Source organism: Somniosus microcephalus, chromosome 22 (genome assembly GCF_052327205.1).
Source record: "Somniosus microcephalus isolate GS21.2 chromosome 22, FLI_Smic_1.0, whole genome shotgun sequence".
NCBI classification, from domain to species: Eukaryota; Metazoa; Chordata; class Chondrichthyes; order Squaliformes; family Somniosidae; genus Somniosus; species Somniosus microcephalus.
Genome location: NC_141008.1, coordinates 12,298,236 through 12,314,604, shown reverse-complemented (window position 1 = coordinate 12,314,604; position 16,369 = coordinate 12,298,236). Strand labels below are relative to the sequence as shown.

At 45.4% G+C, this 16,369-nt stretch overlaps 2 protein-coding genes across 5 annotated transcripts in view; one reads left to right on the top strand and one right to left on the bottom strand.

Annotated features, from left to right (window-relative positions):
* The window catches only part of atp2a3 (ATPase sarcoplasmic/endoplasmic reticulum Ca2+ transporting 3), an 824,766-nt gene that overhangs the window by 516,750 nt on the left and 291,647 nt on the right, over positions 1-16,369 (top strand). The gene's annotated exons all lie outside the window — the stretch shown is intronic.
* The window catches only part of zzef1 (zinc finger, ZZ-type with EF hand domain 1), a 229,044-nt gene that overhangs the window by 125,284 nt on the left and 87,391 nt on the right, over positions 1-16,369 (bottom strand). For all 3 annotated transcript variants that reach the window (XM_085964180.1, XM_085964183.1, XM_085964181.1), the window contains exons 17-20: positions 11,390-11,469; positions 5,517-5,598; positions 3,772-4,324; positions 2,150-2,314 (exon numbers count right to left, since the gene is read on the bottom strand). In XM_085964180.1, coding sequence (XP_085820306.1) covers positions 2,150-2,314; positions 3,772-4,324; positions 5,517-5,598; positions 11,390-11,469 — 880 coding nt within the window. The remainder of the gene's footprint in view (positions 1-2,149; positions 2,315-3,771; positions 4,325-5,516; positions 5,599-11,389; positions 11,470-16,369) is intronic.

The following is a 16,369-nucleotide window of genomic DNA, read 5'->3' as shown; positions in this document are numbered from 1 at the left end:
AGCAACCCTAAGCATGGAGGAAGTGTCAGGAGAAACAATCAGCCAGGATTCCTGCTCCTGACTAGCCGCGGCTCGGTGGGTAGCACCTTCACTTCCGAGTCAGAAGGTTGTGGCGTCAAGTCCCACTCCAGGGACTCGAGCACAAAAATCTAGGCCGACACTCCAGGGCAGTGCTGAAGGAGTGCTGCACTATCGGGGGTGCCGCCTTTTGGATGCGACGTTAAACCGAGGCCCCGCCTGCTCTCTCAGGTGGACGTAAAAGATCCCACGGCACTATTTCGAACAGGAGCAGGGGAGTTCTCCCTGGTGTCCTGGCCAATATTTATCCCTATCAACATCACTAAAACAGATTATCTGGTCATTATCACATTGCTGTTTGTGAGGGCTTGCTGTGCGCAAATTGGTTGCCGCATTTCCCACATTAGAACAGAGACTACACTTCAAAAAAAGTATTTCATTGACTGTAAAGCACTTTGGGGCTATCGGTGGTCGTGAAAGGAGCTATATAAATGCAAGTCTTTGTGTCTTTTTTTAAAACCCTCTCACCCCTGCTTCCTGGAAAATCTGAGTGTGTATATCAGTCGAGGACAGGACAGGGACCTGCTGTGATGCCCCCACAGTTGACTAGCCTGCCAACACTTACTATCATGGTTCACAGGTGAAAAGCAGGCACTTAAGCCAGGTACCAACACCTGGTAATTGTACCAGGCGAGGAGTCCATGAGGGGGATTCGCTAGCCTATATTTGAACACAAAACATATTGCTTGCGTAAATTAGAGCACCTCAGCTTCCTCAGAAAAAGTTATTTGCAAAGATAACAATAATTTTGTAAAGTCTGTGGGTTGTGCAGTTAATAAATACACAGACTTCAGAAATAACAACAAACAGGTCTTTACTATTCGAAGGTCCGGGCGAATCTGCCCCAGTTATCCTGTCACAACACTTATATACTGGTGTGGTCACTGTCGGTATTACAGTATACAGAAGCCAAACAAGTAGTGCCACACTTAAAGTAGTTCCCTTAAAGGTGAACGGTTACATACAATAATTTCCTTAAGGGTAGACGGGTACATACACTACAAATTTCTAGTTAAATTTAAATCTGAAAAATGAATGGCTGATGTAGTGCAGTGATCTACAAACAACAATATGTTTTGTGGCACAGGAGACTCAGTTGTCACTGGGTGGCTGTGTCAATGGGAAGTCTAGGCAATACACAGGAATGAAAGGCGGCCAGAGCCGGCATGGAGGAGATCATTGGCTCGAAGGACTCAGAAACAGTGACACCTCAGCGCTACGTGACGATGAAAATCAGCCACAATTGTAAGAGTCTTCAGCAGGGTCTTCAAGGAAGAACTTTTAAAAATCTCCGTCTAGAGTCATAACCCTCCTGAATTTTCTTCATAGTTAAAAACAAGGATGCTTTGCTGAAGCGGTTCCATTTTCTACCAGCAGTTACAACAATGTAAGTTAGGAATATAGGATCATAGGCACAAGAATAAGCCATTCAGTCCCTCGAGCCTGTTCTGCCATTCAATTAGGTCACGGCTGATCTCTACAACTCCATCAACCCGCCTTGGTTCTATATCCCTTAACACCCTTGCCTAACAAACATCTATCAATCTCAGTTTTGAAATTTTCAATTGACCCCCAACCTCAACAGCTTTTTGGGGGAGAGTTTTGCAGGTTTCCGCCACCCTTTGTGTGAAGAAGTGCCTCCCGACATCACCCCCTGAACAGCCTAGCTCTAATTTTAAGGTTATGCCCCTTGTTCTGGATTCTCCCCACCAGCGGGAATAGTTTCTATCTATCTACCCAATCAAATCCTTTAAACATCTTAAACACCTTTTAAAGCTACTTTATTGAACAGAGGCCAGGAGAACCTAGGGTTCAGATCCTCTACACCTGGTAAAACCCCCGAGCTAAGTCACACTAAGCCTACATTTGCTCCACAGCAGAAAAAAACTAAAGGTACACAACACAAATAACTTGTTACTAAGTAGCACGGCATCCAATGGGACCCATCAAGGTACATACACACGTCCATGGCCAAAACTCCCAACCTTTTGGTTGGAAGTCAGGTGCTTGGCCACTTAGTCACCATGGGATACGATTACCAAGGTTCAAACGGTCAAGTCTTGTCCCATACCTGATCAATTCCTTCTGACAGGCTAATATTTCCTGCAAGAAGAGAATGCAGGCGAACTGGAAGAGATGAGGTTGTCCCAGTGACTGCAGGCATTCACTCACTGCATGCAGAACATCAATGATACTCTTGGCCTGGGCTTTCCGCATAGACAGAACCTGTAAAACACTGCAAGCGATTTTTGTTTTAAAGTATGAGAAACCTTTAGTCAATACAAGGCGCTTTCCCACTCCCACTAGGCACAAACTTTCACATCTTACACATTGGAAAGAACACCAAAACAGGTTACTTGATGCATCGTGATCTTAACGTGCAATGTGACTGCACAGAAATATATGGTAATTTGCCAAAACTGAACTTCAAATTCTTTTATAAAAACAAGGTTTAGATATGGTTAGAGAATGTAGTGGCAAACCACATTCCTCTAACAGATTGAGCTGTGACATAAATATGGTGTGCACCAGAATTCTTATTTACAAGCGTCATAAATCAATGCACCAACTGTGGACCAACGACTCCCAGGCCTCTGCCTGTGCCATTGGCCGCTGGATGCAGTGCGAGAGTAGCTCACGTGACCCCTTTAAAAAGCCCTCTTTTCTCTTACTGCCCTCGAGCAGGCAGTTGGCCTCCGCTTGGCGCATCCCCGCAGTCGAGGTTGCATCTCACATGTGGCAGACTGCGGGCATGAACCACGTCGCCTACTTCACAATGCAGCCATATCTGCAACACTCCGACGGGACTTTATAAGCCTAGGGTTTAAAAAAAAAGTGAAGAAAGCTTCTCAAAGAGATGCTGGTGTATAAAAACCCAATGGAGCACACTGCCAGCTACTTAAATCAGCAGCTGCATGTAGACCAAATGTGACCTGACTTTTATACAACTTGGCCTCCCACCTGGACCTTCATTTTTTGTCACATCGATAGCCAATGGGACTCAAACTGACAGCTGGTGCTCAAAGGTTCAATCGCTCCACTTTCAAAGAGCGGGCACAGGCACCATGGGCCAAATGGCGGCCTTCTGTGCTGCACGATTCGACGGTTCCTCGTAACCCAACAAACTTCGCAGCCCAGTTCCAACTCACTGAACAAAAAAACTGGCTTCATGCATCACAATGAACACAATCGCGGAACAGCACAGACCATTGGCCAACAGCATTAAGTTTGTGGCCAAAAATAGCCTTGCAGCTCAGCAGACAGTTTGACGGAGTCTTGAACACAATTTCCTACCCTCAGCACCTTGGCTTATATTTGAAAGTGGGCACGGACATTAAACCCAAGGCAGCTCCTACCAGCAGTTCAACGTTCCTCATGACCAAAACAACAACGAAACTGCTAATTATCTCCCCTTTCCCCCCCTCGGTCTTCTCCCCCCACACCCCCAGTACTGACTGTTTCTGAAAGGACGCTCCGAGTGCAATCTTACAGCAGAATTATGATGACGCACCTGTGGGTTGGTAAATTACATTTTGATTGAAACAAAAAAAATCAGGTTCAATTATTTTTCCTTCCATTTTTCCGACCCTTAACCACAAAATTACCGACTCTCATTCTCTTTGAAATGCAAACCCTCACCACTTATTCTAGTATTTTTCTTTGGTTTGAAGTATGAAGGCCTAACCAGCTTACCTTTCAGAAGAAATATTGGGATCCTTCATGAAATCTAAAATGTTCCTCAAAATTGGATATTTGTCTTGGATTGAGACCATTTTATACTCTTCCATGGACCGGAGTGAAAGTAACCTAAGTCGGCCTTTGCCAAACGCAGCCTTGGGTTTGGAGCTGAAAGGGGAAGGCAGGTCAACGTAAGGAGATACCAGGTTCTCGCTGGGCGTTGTGCTGACTGAAGAAGCTGGGCTCTCACACTGGGGAGGAGCAGCAGAATCGAGGTCATCCCTCAGCGTTGCGGCAGCGGGGACTGTTTGCTGGGGCATTTCCCTCGGAGTTGCGGCAGCGGGGTCTGTTTGCTGGGGTGCTTCTGCCGATGTGCTCTGCGATGGTGCGATTAGCTCCTGCGATCCTGTGAACTGGGCAGTAACGTGCTGTGCTGTGGCCTTGGCCAAAACCTCTTTCTGTTCTTGCAAAGTATCCGTTCTCTTAGCATCAGACAAAGAGCCAACGTTTTTTGTTGGGAAAGGTGCAAATTTTAGTAGTAAAAGGCTCTTTCCAATCCAGTTTTCATCTACAAAGATATGAAAAGCAGTTATTTAAATCTATAAAGTTACAGTGATAAGTAGAATAAAAACACAGATTTCATGCAAATACAATATTTGTTCTATAAAGTAAAGTTTTTAAAAGTTATTTTACAATCATGTCAAATACCTGCTTCCAAATACCATCCTCACACAGTAACAGATAAAGAGCTACTTATTATTACAGACCAAAGCAAATTGACTTACTATTTTACCAAAACACTATTTACAAGAATGCATTAAGACTGCAGCAAACGCACAAAAGTATGAGGGCTGATATCTTATTTCACACCCAACTGGAATATACAGACTACGCCACGAATTTGTCAAATAATTTATACATCCTGCACTGATTGAAGATTACAATAAAACAAGTGTAGACTCTATTTTATTAGAAATTACTAAAATGAGGCCCCCATTAGCTGCAAGAGAGGGTACTGTGAAAACTAATAGAGTGCAGTCAATCAAAAGGTATGGAGTATCATTCAAAATGGCTTCTCATTTTACCACATCAGACTAATAATCGGATGTTTGGTAGTGCAAGATCTGACCCCTACCCCTGAGGATACCTATGACTATTGACAAGATTGCTCCTTAGCTTCCAGTTCCTTGATCTCCAATTAAGAGCACCTCATCAATACGGTCAGCCTGATTTGGCTGTATCAGCAGGCTCTCTCTGCAACTCCGGCAGGAGTCCAGCATGGTAACAGACCAGCACCTGAATAAGCTGGATCCCGGCCTATGCTGGGAGTTCCCAGTTGGCTTTGTAAGGGGGAGCTAGGCATTTCCACATCCCCAACCCCAATAGGACCCAGCGTATGCTTGGAGGCTGACATGCCCGTTGAGGTAAGACATACTGACCTCCAGTAGGTCACAGTGGGCTCCACCTTAAGGAAGGGTGGGGGGGCTGCAGGTCAGGGAAGTGGCTCAGACCCCCCCCCTCCTAAAAACTGTTAGTTTGCAACGGGCACATGGGTGGGGGGGCGGAAGAAAGCTTTCTTGGGGGCGGGGATGGAGCCCTAACCCAAGGATTTGATCCCATGATTTTTAACGCCAGATCTTTTTATCCGGACCCTGCTTGAATACAATGCAGTTATAGCACCAGCTGGAAGCTGTTCATCACACTGGAGTCCTTCTGTTCTGAAGTCTACAGATGGAATGAGACGGATGGATTTTACTCACTGATGTTTTCTGGGTTCATCTTGTCGTCTTGCACCTCTTCTTTATCGCTGATCATCATTAGATATTTCTGTTTACGTTCCATCTTGGTTGGGGGAGGGACGAAGGAAAGAAAAATGAATCCACTTAAGACCATTCAACCAATATAGACCAAGTCACCAGCCTGACTGGTGCTAACTTTTGGTCACCTGTCCTAATACCTCCACGAGGCTCGGTGTGAAATTTTGTTTGACTACGCTCCTGTGAAGCGCCTTGGGACATTTTACTACATTAACAGCGCTACAGAAGTGCAAGTTGTTGTAATTACCCAGGAATTACTTTATCATGGTACTTTCACACAAGAAACAAAGACTTCTGTTCCGTAATAAAGTTTACAAAACACTCAGTAATATTGCTGAATCACAACCCAGTTTTAGCAAAATGTCTAGAGATTCATATCTACCCATTTTTCTTACCATAGTCTTCATAGAATCATAGAATGGTTACAGCACGGTAGAAGGCCATTCGGCCCGTCGAGGCTCTCTGCAAGAGCACCTCAGCTAGTCCCACTCCCCCGCCCTTTCCCCGTAGCCCTGCAAATTTCTTTCCTTCAAGTACTTATCCAACTCTTTTGAAAGCCGTGATTGAATCTGCCTCCACCACCCTTTCAGGCAGTGAATTCCAGATTCTAACCAGTCGCTGCATAAAAAGGTTTTTCCTTATGTCGCCTTTGATTCTTCTGCCAATCACCTTAAATCTGTCCCCTCTGGTTCTCGACCCTTCCGCCAATGGGAACAGTTTCTCTCTATCTACTCTGTCTAGACCCCTCATGATTTTGAACACCTCTACCAAATCTCCTCTCAATCTTCTCTGCACTAAAGAGAACCCCAGCTTCTCCAGATAACTGAAGTCCCTCATTCCTGGAATCATTCTTGTAAATCTTGTCTGCACCCTCTCTAAGGCCTTCACATCCTTCCTAAAGTGCGGTGCCCAGAATTGGACACAATACTCCAGTTGAGGCCAAACCAGTGTTTTATACAGGTTCATCATAATTTCCACGCTTTTGTACTCTCTCTTTATTCATGAAGCCCAGGATCCCGTATGCTTTTTTAACTGCTTTCTCAACCTGCCCTGCCACCTTCAAAGATTTGTGCACATATACCCCCAGGTCTCTCTCTTCATGCACCCCCTTTAGGATTGCACCCATTAGTTTATATTTCCACTTTTCATTTTTTTCTACCAAAATGTGTCACTTCACACTTTTCTGCGTTAAATTTCATCTGCCACGTGTCCGTCCATTCTACCAGCCTGTGTCTATGTCCTCTTGAAGTCTATCACTCTCTTCCTCACTGTTCATTATACTTCCAAGCTTTGTCTCATCTGCAAATTTTGAAATTGTGCCCTGTACACCCACATCCAGGTCATTAATATATATCAAGAAAAGCAGTGCTCTAGTACCGACCCCTGGGGGGACACCACTGTATACCTTCCTCCAGTCCGAATAACAACCATTCACCACTACGCTCTGTTTCCTGTCACTTAGCCAATTCCGTATCCATGCTGCCACAGTTCCTTTTTTTCCATGGGCTTCAACTTTGCTGGTAAGCCTATTATGTGGCACTTTGCCGAACGCCTTTTGGAAGTCCATATACACGTCAACCGTATTGCCCTCATCAACAAATTCGATCAAGTTGGTTAAACACGATTTGCCTTTAACAAATCCGTGCTGGCTTGCTTATTTAATAAATAATATTTTATACTCTTATCAGCCTCCTCTCAATCAACAGAAAAGTGATGAATGAGTCATCAACAGAGCCATCAAGTGACACCTACTCACCAATACACTCCTCACCAATGCTCAGCTCTGGGTTTCACTAGAAGCACTCAGCGCGACCTTATCATAGCCCTGGCATGGACACAGAGGAGAGGCGAGAGTAACTGCTCTCGGAATCAAGGCAGCAGGTGGCCAGGTATGACACGAGGGAGCCCTAACAAAATCAGGTCAATGGGGGTCAAGGGGAAAAATCTTGAGTCAACCTGCCACAAAGGGAGGTGGTGGTGGTTGTTGGACGCCAATCATCTCAGCCCCAGGACATTGCTGCAGGAGATCCTCGGGGAAGTGTTCCCAGCTCAACTATCTTCAGCTCTTTCATCAAATGACCTTCCCTGTCTTGAGGTCAGAAGTGGGGCCATTTGCTGAGTATTCAAGAGTGTTCAGCTCCATTCACAACTCTTCAGATAATGCAGCAGCCCATGCCAGCCGACAACAGGTCCTGGACAACACCTAGGTTTGCGCTGAGTGGCAGGTACCATTTATGCCAGGCAATGACCATCTCCAACAAGTGGTGCAACCACCTGCCCTTGACCTTCAACAGCACCACCATTGTTGAGTCACCCACCATTAAAATAATGGGGTACACCAGTGACCTCCTTGCACTCCTGACTTGATTGTATTTGTTTTTTTAAACACAAAATGAATACCTTTAATTAAGACAATAGATTTCAAGGATACGTCTTGCAATTTACAGGAAACTTTCGGGTATCCTGCACTGACGGGGCCGAGCTGTTGCCGTCCCATCAAAACTGCCGTACAAACCAGCGTCAATGTTAAAACATACGGAGCTGAGAGAGCTCCGTGTGAAGCAACAAACCCTGTTGCTTAGCAACAGCTTCAAAACAGTCGGCTGCAGCTGCAAGCGTCTCTGTAGCTAGGCAACAGCTTCAGCTAGACCTTGCAGAGCCTGACTGAAGAAAAAAGCAACGAAGAAAAAAAATTCTGAACAGACTCCTGAATTTTGCTGGTGGATAGAGCTTTCCGGACATTTAACCTCCGGATAAACGAAAGTTTCCTGTAGTATACTGTATTCGCTGCTCACGATGCGGTCTCCTCTACATTGGGGAGACCAAACGCAGATTGGGTGACCGCTCTGCGGAACACCTCCGTTCAGGCCGCAAGGGTGACCCCAAGCTTCCGGTCGCCTGTCACTTTAATTCACCGCACCACTCCCACTCAGACCTCACCATCCTCGGCCTCTTACACTGTTCCATATAACTTTTCTGTTATTTCAGATTTCCAGCATCCGCAGTATTTTCTTCTCTTAGGCAGTCCCTCGGAACCGAGGATGACTTGCTTCCACATTAAAAATGAGTTCTCAGGTGACTGATGAGTCCAATGCGGGACCTACAGTCTCTGTCACAGGTGGGGCAGACAGTGGTTGAAGGGGCGGGTGGGTGGGGTGCTTGGGTTGACGTGCGCTCCTTGTGCTTGGCTTCTGCTTGCTCCCGGCAAAGAGACTCGAGGTGTTCGGTGCCTTCCCGAATGCTTCTCCACTTTGTGCGGTCTTGGGCCAGGGATTCCCAGGTGTCGGTGGGGATGTTGCACTTTTTCAAGGAGGCTTTGAGGGTGTCCTTGAAGCGTTTCCTCTGCCCACCTGGGGCTCTCTTGCCGTGCCGGAGCTCCGAGTAGAGCGCTTGTTTTGGGAGTCTCGTATCGGGCATGCGGACAATGTGACCCGTCCATCGGAGCTGATTGAGCGTGGTCAGCGCTTCGATGCTGGGGATGTTGGCCTGAGCAAGAACACCGACGTTGGTGCGCCTATCCTGCCAATGGATTTGCAGGATCTTGCGGAGGCAGCGTTGGTGGTACCTCTCCAGTGCTTTGAGGTGCCTGCTGTACATGGTCCATGTCTCTGAGGCATACAGCAGGGCAGGTATCACTGCTGCCCTGTAGACCATGAGCTTAGTGCCGGGTTTGAGGTCCTGGTCTTCAAATACTCTCTTCCTCAGGCGACCGAAGGCTGCACTGGCACACTGAAGGCGGTGTTGGACTTCGTCGTCTGCCCTTGTTGACAGTAGGCTCCCGAGGTATGGAACGTGGTCCACGTTGTCCAAGGCCTTGTTGTGGATTTTGATAATCGGGGGGCAGCACTGTGTGGCGGGGGCAGGTTGGTAGAGGACCTTTGTCTTACGGATGTTTAGTGTAAGGCCTATGCTCTCGTATGCTTCGGTGAAGGTGTTTACGATGGTTTGGAGTTCGACCTCCGAGTGAGCGCAGACGCAAGCATTGTCTGCATACTGTAATTCGACGACAGAGGATGGGACGACCTTGGATCTGGACTGGAGGCGACGGAGGTTGAACAGTTTCCCGTTTGTTCTGTAAATTAGCTCCACTCCAGTGGGGAGCTTACTGAGGGTGAGATGGAGCATTGCAGCAAGGAAGATTGAGAAGAGCGTTGGTGCGATGACACAGCCTTGCTTGACCCCGGTTCGTACGTGAATTGGGTCTGTATTTTGCTATTGTAATAGATTTCAAGGTCTGTTGCAGTAAAGATATCAGCTCTCCACGACAAGAGACCAAAATGCATAGCCATCATACCAATCTTTTTGGCTTGACAAGTCAATTTAACTTCAACTTGGGTAACACTGCAAGATAACTTCACGATATTGGCAAAGTCTGCTATACTTCACTCCTCCACAGGATGGCGCTGTTACTTCTCAACCCATTTCAAGAACTCCGGTATTTCTTACCGTCTCCAAAAGGTGGCGGTACAACTCTGCTCCGCCTGTTACACCAAACACATCTCAAAGACATGCCGTTTTCTCCTACTATCCGTGAGCACTGCGACAGGAAATTTGCTATTTAAAAACAGAAAATCCCCCAATGGCTGACCCTACAGTGTAGATATTATAACCTCCCTTTACAGGCATGGGCCCGAGGAGCAGAACAGCAAAGTGCCGGACAAGTCGACGTTTCACTCAAACCACCTCCCCCCGCACTCCCTAAATTTCAGTGTCTCATTGCAAAAAGAAAATGACTACTTATAAAGACCCAACCAAGAAAGGAGAGGCACCCCTTTAAGGATAGTTCTCTTGTTAATTGTCAAAATCAGTCCAACCATCTGGAATGATATTGCTCCTCTAACTTTAGTACAGATATAGAATTACATAGAATTTACAGCACAGAAACGCTGACCCGATCAAACCCCTTCATAATCTTAAAGACCTCGATCAGGTCACCCCTCAGCCTTCTCTTTTCTAGAGAAAAGAGCCCCGGCCTGTTCAGTCTTTCCTGATAGTTCTAACCCCTCAGTTCTAGTATCATCCTTGTAAATCTTTTTTGCACCTCTCCAATATCTCTATATCCTTTTTGTAATAAGGAGACCAAAACTGTGGACAGTACTCCAACTGGGGTGTAGCCAAGGTTCCATACAAGTTTAACATAACTTCCCTGATTTTCAATGCTATCCCTCTAGAAATGAGCCACTGTGCTTAGTTTGCATTTTTATGGCCTTATTAACTTGCATTACTACTTTTGATGATTTGTGTATGTGTACCCCTAGATCTCTCTGCTGCACTACCCCATTTACACTCTTATTTTCTAAGGGGTATGTGGCCTCCTTATTCCTCCTACCAAAATGCATCACCTCACACTCGGCTGTACTGAAATTAATTTGTCATTTACATGCCCATTCTGCAAGTTTATTAATGTCTTCTTGTATTTTGTCGCAGTCTTGCTCAGTATTGACTATACCCCCCAATTTGGTGTCATCCACAAATTTTGATGTAGTACTTCTGATTCCCAAGTCCAAATAGTTTATGTAAATGGCGAACAGCAGTGATCCCAGCACCGATCCCTGCGGAACACCACTTCCCACCTTCTGCCAGTCTGAGTAACTACCTTTAACCCCTATTTGCTGTTTATTCTGCTACTGATTCCACATGCTCCGACCTTCGTCATGAGTCAACTACGTGATACTTTATTGAAGGCTTTTTGAAAATCTAAATAGATTACATCTACTACATTGCCCGTGTCTACTCTTTCTTACTTCATCAAAGACAGCAGAGACATAAATTAACAATGACATTTGAAGGAAAATGCCACCCTTTGTGAAACTTACAATCCAGGTTTTCATTCCTTCGGCCAATGCATACACTTCTACCATCTCTTCAGTGAAACCTGCAGTACCTCCGCTTGTAACTACAGAAACAGGGATCAGAATCAATTAACGCAAATCTAAGATACAATGTCTGTTACTTATAACAGATTGCCTTGTGCGTGTGATCTGTCCATTATAAGCAGCTGTTCCATTTAACCCTCAAGAATAATCGCTCAACTTAAGCATCTGGACCGAGTGTTCCAGCTGTGGATCACCAGCACTATTCACCTGCAGCTGTAATGTGGCAGCTCACAATGGTTACATCTGATTCCAGTACTCAGTTTTAAAATTCTCTTAACTCTCTTCGAATGCTTCTAAATTGTAACCATGGTGTGGAGATGCCGGAGTTGGACTGGGGTGGACAAATGTAAGAAGTCACACAACACCAGGTTATAGTCCAACAGCTTTATTTGAAATCACAAGCTTTCGGAGCGCTGCTCCTTCTTCAGGTGAAGTGGAGAAATGCATAAAGACACAGCTTATATAGTCAGAGAATCATGTCAGATGTTTACAGGTAACCTTTCCAACTGCCACAGCGAAAAATCGCATAGACCTCCTCAGAAGACAAACACGGGACACAACCAACAGAGTACCCTTCGTCGTCCAGTACTTCCCCGGAGCGGAGAAACTACGCCATGTTCTTCGCAGCCTTCAACATGTCATCGATGACGACGAACACCTCGCTAAGGCCATCCCCACGCCTCCACTACTCGCTTTCAAACAGCCGCCTAACCTCAAACAGACCATCGTTCGCAGCAAATTACCCAACTTTCAGGAGAACAGCGACCACGACACCACACAACCCTGCCACAGCAACCTCTGCAAGACATGCCAGATCAACACAGATACCATCATCACACGTGAGGACACCACCCACCAGGTACATGGTACATACTCATGTGACTCGGCCAACGTTGTCTACCTCATACGTTGCAGGAAAGGATGCCCCGGAGCATGGTACATCGGCGAGACCATGCAGACACTGCGACAACGGATGAACGGACACCGCACAACAATCACCAGGCAGGAGTGTTCCCTCCCAGTCGGGGAACACTTCAGCAGTCAAGGACATTCAGCCTCCGATCTTCGGGTAAGCATTCTCCAAGGTGGCCTTCGAGACACACGACAACGCAAAATCGTCGAGCAGAAACTGATAGCCAAGTTCCGCACCCATGAGGACGGCCTTAACCGAGATCTTGGGTTCATGTCACGCTACATGTAACCCCACCTGATGCAGGGTCATCCAGACTCGAGTCGACATTGGCTTGTTCTCTCTACACAGATGCGGCTGGACCTGCTGTGATTTCCAGCCAAAAAAAATGTTTTTTGTCTGTTTTTTTGTTTTTCATACAGACCCCAGCATCTGTAATATTTGACCCCTTGTGACCCCACCTCATTGTTCTTTGATGTAATGTTTCCCTGACTGACCTGTTTGGACACCATTCACACCTTTGACTGCTGTGATTATCTCTCTGCTGAGGTGTGATAAATGGCAGTTGGAAAGGTTACCTGTAAACATCTGACATGATTCTCTGACTATATAAGCTGTGTCTTTATGCATTTCTCCACTTCACCTGAAGAAGGAGCAGCGCTCCGAAAGCTTGTGATTTCAAATAAAGCTGTTGGACTATAACCTGGTGTTGTGTGACTTCTTACATTTGTCTAAATTGTAATGCATTAGGCCGGCTGAGTTGGAATTGTAACAGGGCTGAGCTGCAATGTGCTAGACCGGACGAGCAAGAACTACAGTGGACTGCCGGAGCAGATGTCATGGAACAGAATCGCAAACCAGGTCAATTGCTTACAATGAGCACTCACTGTCTTGATTAAAACTGCATCTGTTATTAGCAATAGATTTAGTAGTGAACTTTTATGGGCTTTGTTTAGGAATGGAGGTTTTTCCTTTGATAAACACTAAATTCCACACTCGGCAGAAGTAGGCTACATTGCATTATTAAACAGCAAATGTTTCTCAGCTGTAGCAACATCAAACAGCTTCGGACTCTTCTCAATTACTTTTACAATTACCTGGAAGATATTCAACAGTAAAACAAGGTGCTGACCATAACCCAGAGACACTGATGGATTAGAGGACGGGATAATTCACCAACATGACGTCTGGTTAATTGAGCCCTAGCTTAGAATGCATTGATCAACTGGTAGGAGTCGGCCAGCCTTTGCCTAAAAAGTTGCAACCAAAAAACATTTGTCCAAATAACTCAATTTTGTCAGAAGGTAGATATTGGCCTGGAGAAGATTGATTGCTCTTCACCGTGGCACCAGTGCTAGGTGGCAAGCAGAGGCTCGAGAATTCCCAAGAGGGAGTGAAAAGTTGAGAGAGGATGTCACTCCATGCACACCAGTAAATTATAGAGCATCCTTGATTCTGTAGTTTGCCACTCTCACTGGAGCTGGGGAGGAGAGGAGAAAGGCAGCCGCTCTATAAAACAGGGCCCTCCTAGCACATCTTCAGAGGATTAGGAGCAGGAAAAGTACAGGAATCAAGAGATTGCAACCAACCATAAAACTGCAATTTGGAAAAAAAACTGCAAATAAGTTTCTTTCCCTAATCGGATTGTTCTGAATATTTTTTTATTCAACTTCCCTCTCTACAGCATAGTTCAAGCAAATGGAAAACAGAAAATATTCCGCAGGTCACTGGAGACATCGAGGGGGAAGAACATCAGGTTGGCTTCAAGTTGTACGTTTATAAATAAAAGTTTAGCTTTTAAGTTTTGCTCCAGTGGAAATTCATTGCACTTTTGACAGCATATGGCTGGTTGGCGGGAACCTGTGCCAACGTAAATCAGCCGCACTGGCCGAAGCAAGACAGGCACAAACCTGCATCTCCATTAATAGCAAATGCCATTATATTTTTCTGTCACACCTTTGTTTTTGTTTTTTTTTTTTAAAAAGAGAAGGAATTTTAAGGGCATCATCAAAGTTCTTTTAGTATAACTTCTTCACTTGGGTAGTTTCAAAAAAAGTTAACTGTCTTCTACATTATCAGAAAGGGCCAGCTTTGCTTTTACAATCCTGTTGACCAGGATACTGGGAAAACTACCCTGCTCTTCTTGGGATAATTCCCTCGGATCTTTTACGTCCACTAGAGGGGACAGGCGTCTCATGGCTTCACGTCTTATTTGACATTATAGCACTCCCTCCCTCAGTACTGCACTAGAGTGTCAGCCTGGATTGGGTGCTCAAGCCCAGGACCTCGGACTGAGAGGCGAGTGTGTTACCACTGAGCCACGACCGACAGCTTATGTACTGAAGACTTCCAAAAGGAGTTTGATAAAGTTCCACACAAAAAGTTACAAAGCGGAGGGGGCTCTGGGAAAAACTTGGGTATGGATAAGAAATTGGCTGAAGGGTAGAAAATAACAGGTTCTGGTTAGAGGGGTAATATCAAGCTTGGGGGGGGGGGGGGGGGGAAGACAGAGAGGAAGAACTGAATGGGTGTCCCAGGGCTCAGGGATGGAACCACCACTATTGTTAATTATTTGCTGATTTGGATTCAGAAACTCAATGTAAATTGGTCAAATTTGCAGACGATACCAAGTTCAGAGGGGGAGTGGAATCGAAGAAGACAGCCCATTAATTACAGAATGAGCTCATCAACAAAAAATGCAAGTGATCAAACAGTGGTAGTTGAAATGCAATGCGGACAGTGTCAATTATTGCACATACGAAGAACAAACGGGCAACGTGCATACTTCACCAATGGTACTGAAATAGCTACGGATGGAGTCGACTGAGACCTTGGAGTCTTTGTAGACTCAATACATCCAGCAATGCAAAGCACCCAATAAGTAAAGCCAAAACAATAGAGAACAAGCAAGAGAAAAAGTCATGATCAAACTGGTCAGACCAAACCTCAAGTACTGCGTCATCCAACAAAACAAGGGAGACAGTCAGGTGCTGGAGCCAGTGCGGAGAAGAATCGGGAGGCTTTTCTTAGTATGGATCATGAGGAATTACTGCTTCCAGACACATTCCAAATTTGGCAGGACAGGAACTATAATCAGACTCCTATGGTTTATTGCAGTTTGTTGTCACAGGACAAGATTGTGACACACTCACTAATGGCCCAGATTTTGCAACCAGCAGTGGCACCAGCTGTTCATTACACTTACCCACAGACTCTCTGTGGGCGTCTGCACTGGAAGTTGCGGTGATTAGAAATTAAAAACAACGCAGCGCCCCCTACAGGGTGAACAGGACAAGGACTGTGCATCTCCTTCACCAATCAGATTGAAGAATCCTTACTGAGACACGCAGAGTCTAAACCAGGAAGTGCAAGTTGGAATAGTTCATTCAATGTAAACTCATGTACAGAAAGTGAAATAAAGAGAAGGAAAGATAGTGAGTTAAAAAGCAGAAAGAAAAAATAAAGTTTTTTTGAATTTTTTTTTTTAAATCTCCAACAATAATTAAAATCTGAAGGAATGAGACTCCACACTTGTAAAAGTTAATTTTCAGTACCAGAGAAGTTGTTTGGCCGTAATTAAAACTTACCACCAATGTTCCCTCTAATTGTTTTTGGGTGCACGGCCAAAGGGCGGTTTTTCCATTTAAAAGCCGGTGAGCCAGCTGCTTGAGACCTCCAGACCACTACGCAGCTCAACAGAAATATTGCTTACCACTCCGTTAAAAATTCACTTACACCGGAATGGACAAGCCCTAAATTTTTCTGGCGTGTTTAGTGGGTATCTATCATGCAAGTACAGCAACTTCACGCTGTTCCATGTGTTTCAATGCCGAGTCTCGGTGAGATACTGTTATAGCGCAGCTTCGGGAGGAGCAGGGCAACTTCCTGATTTCCGCGTTTAACTGCGCATGTGCGGACGCCGGAAGTTATTGTCCAACTTACTGATTCGCCGATTTAGTGGCGAGTGCTGATAGCCTCGGTTTATTTTTACTGCAAAATCCGGGCCAAAG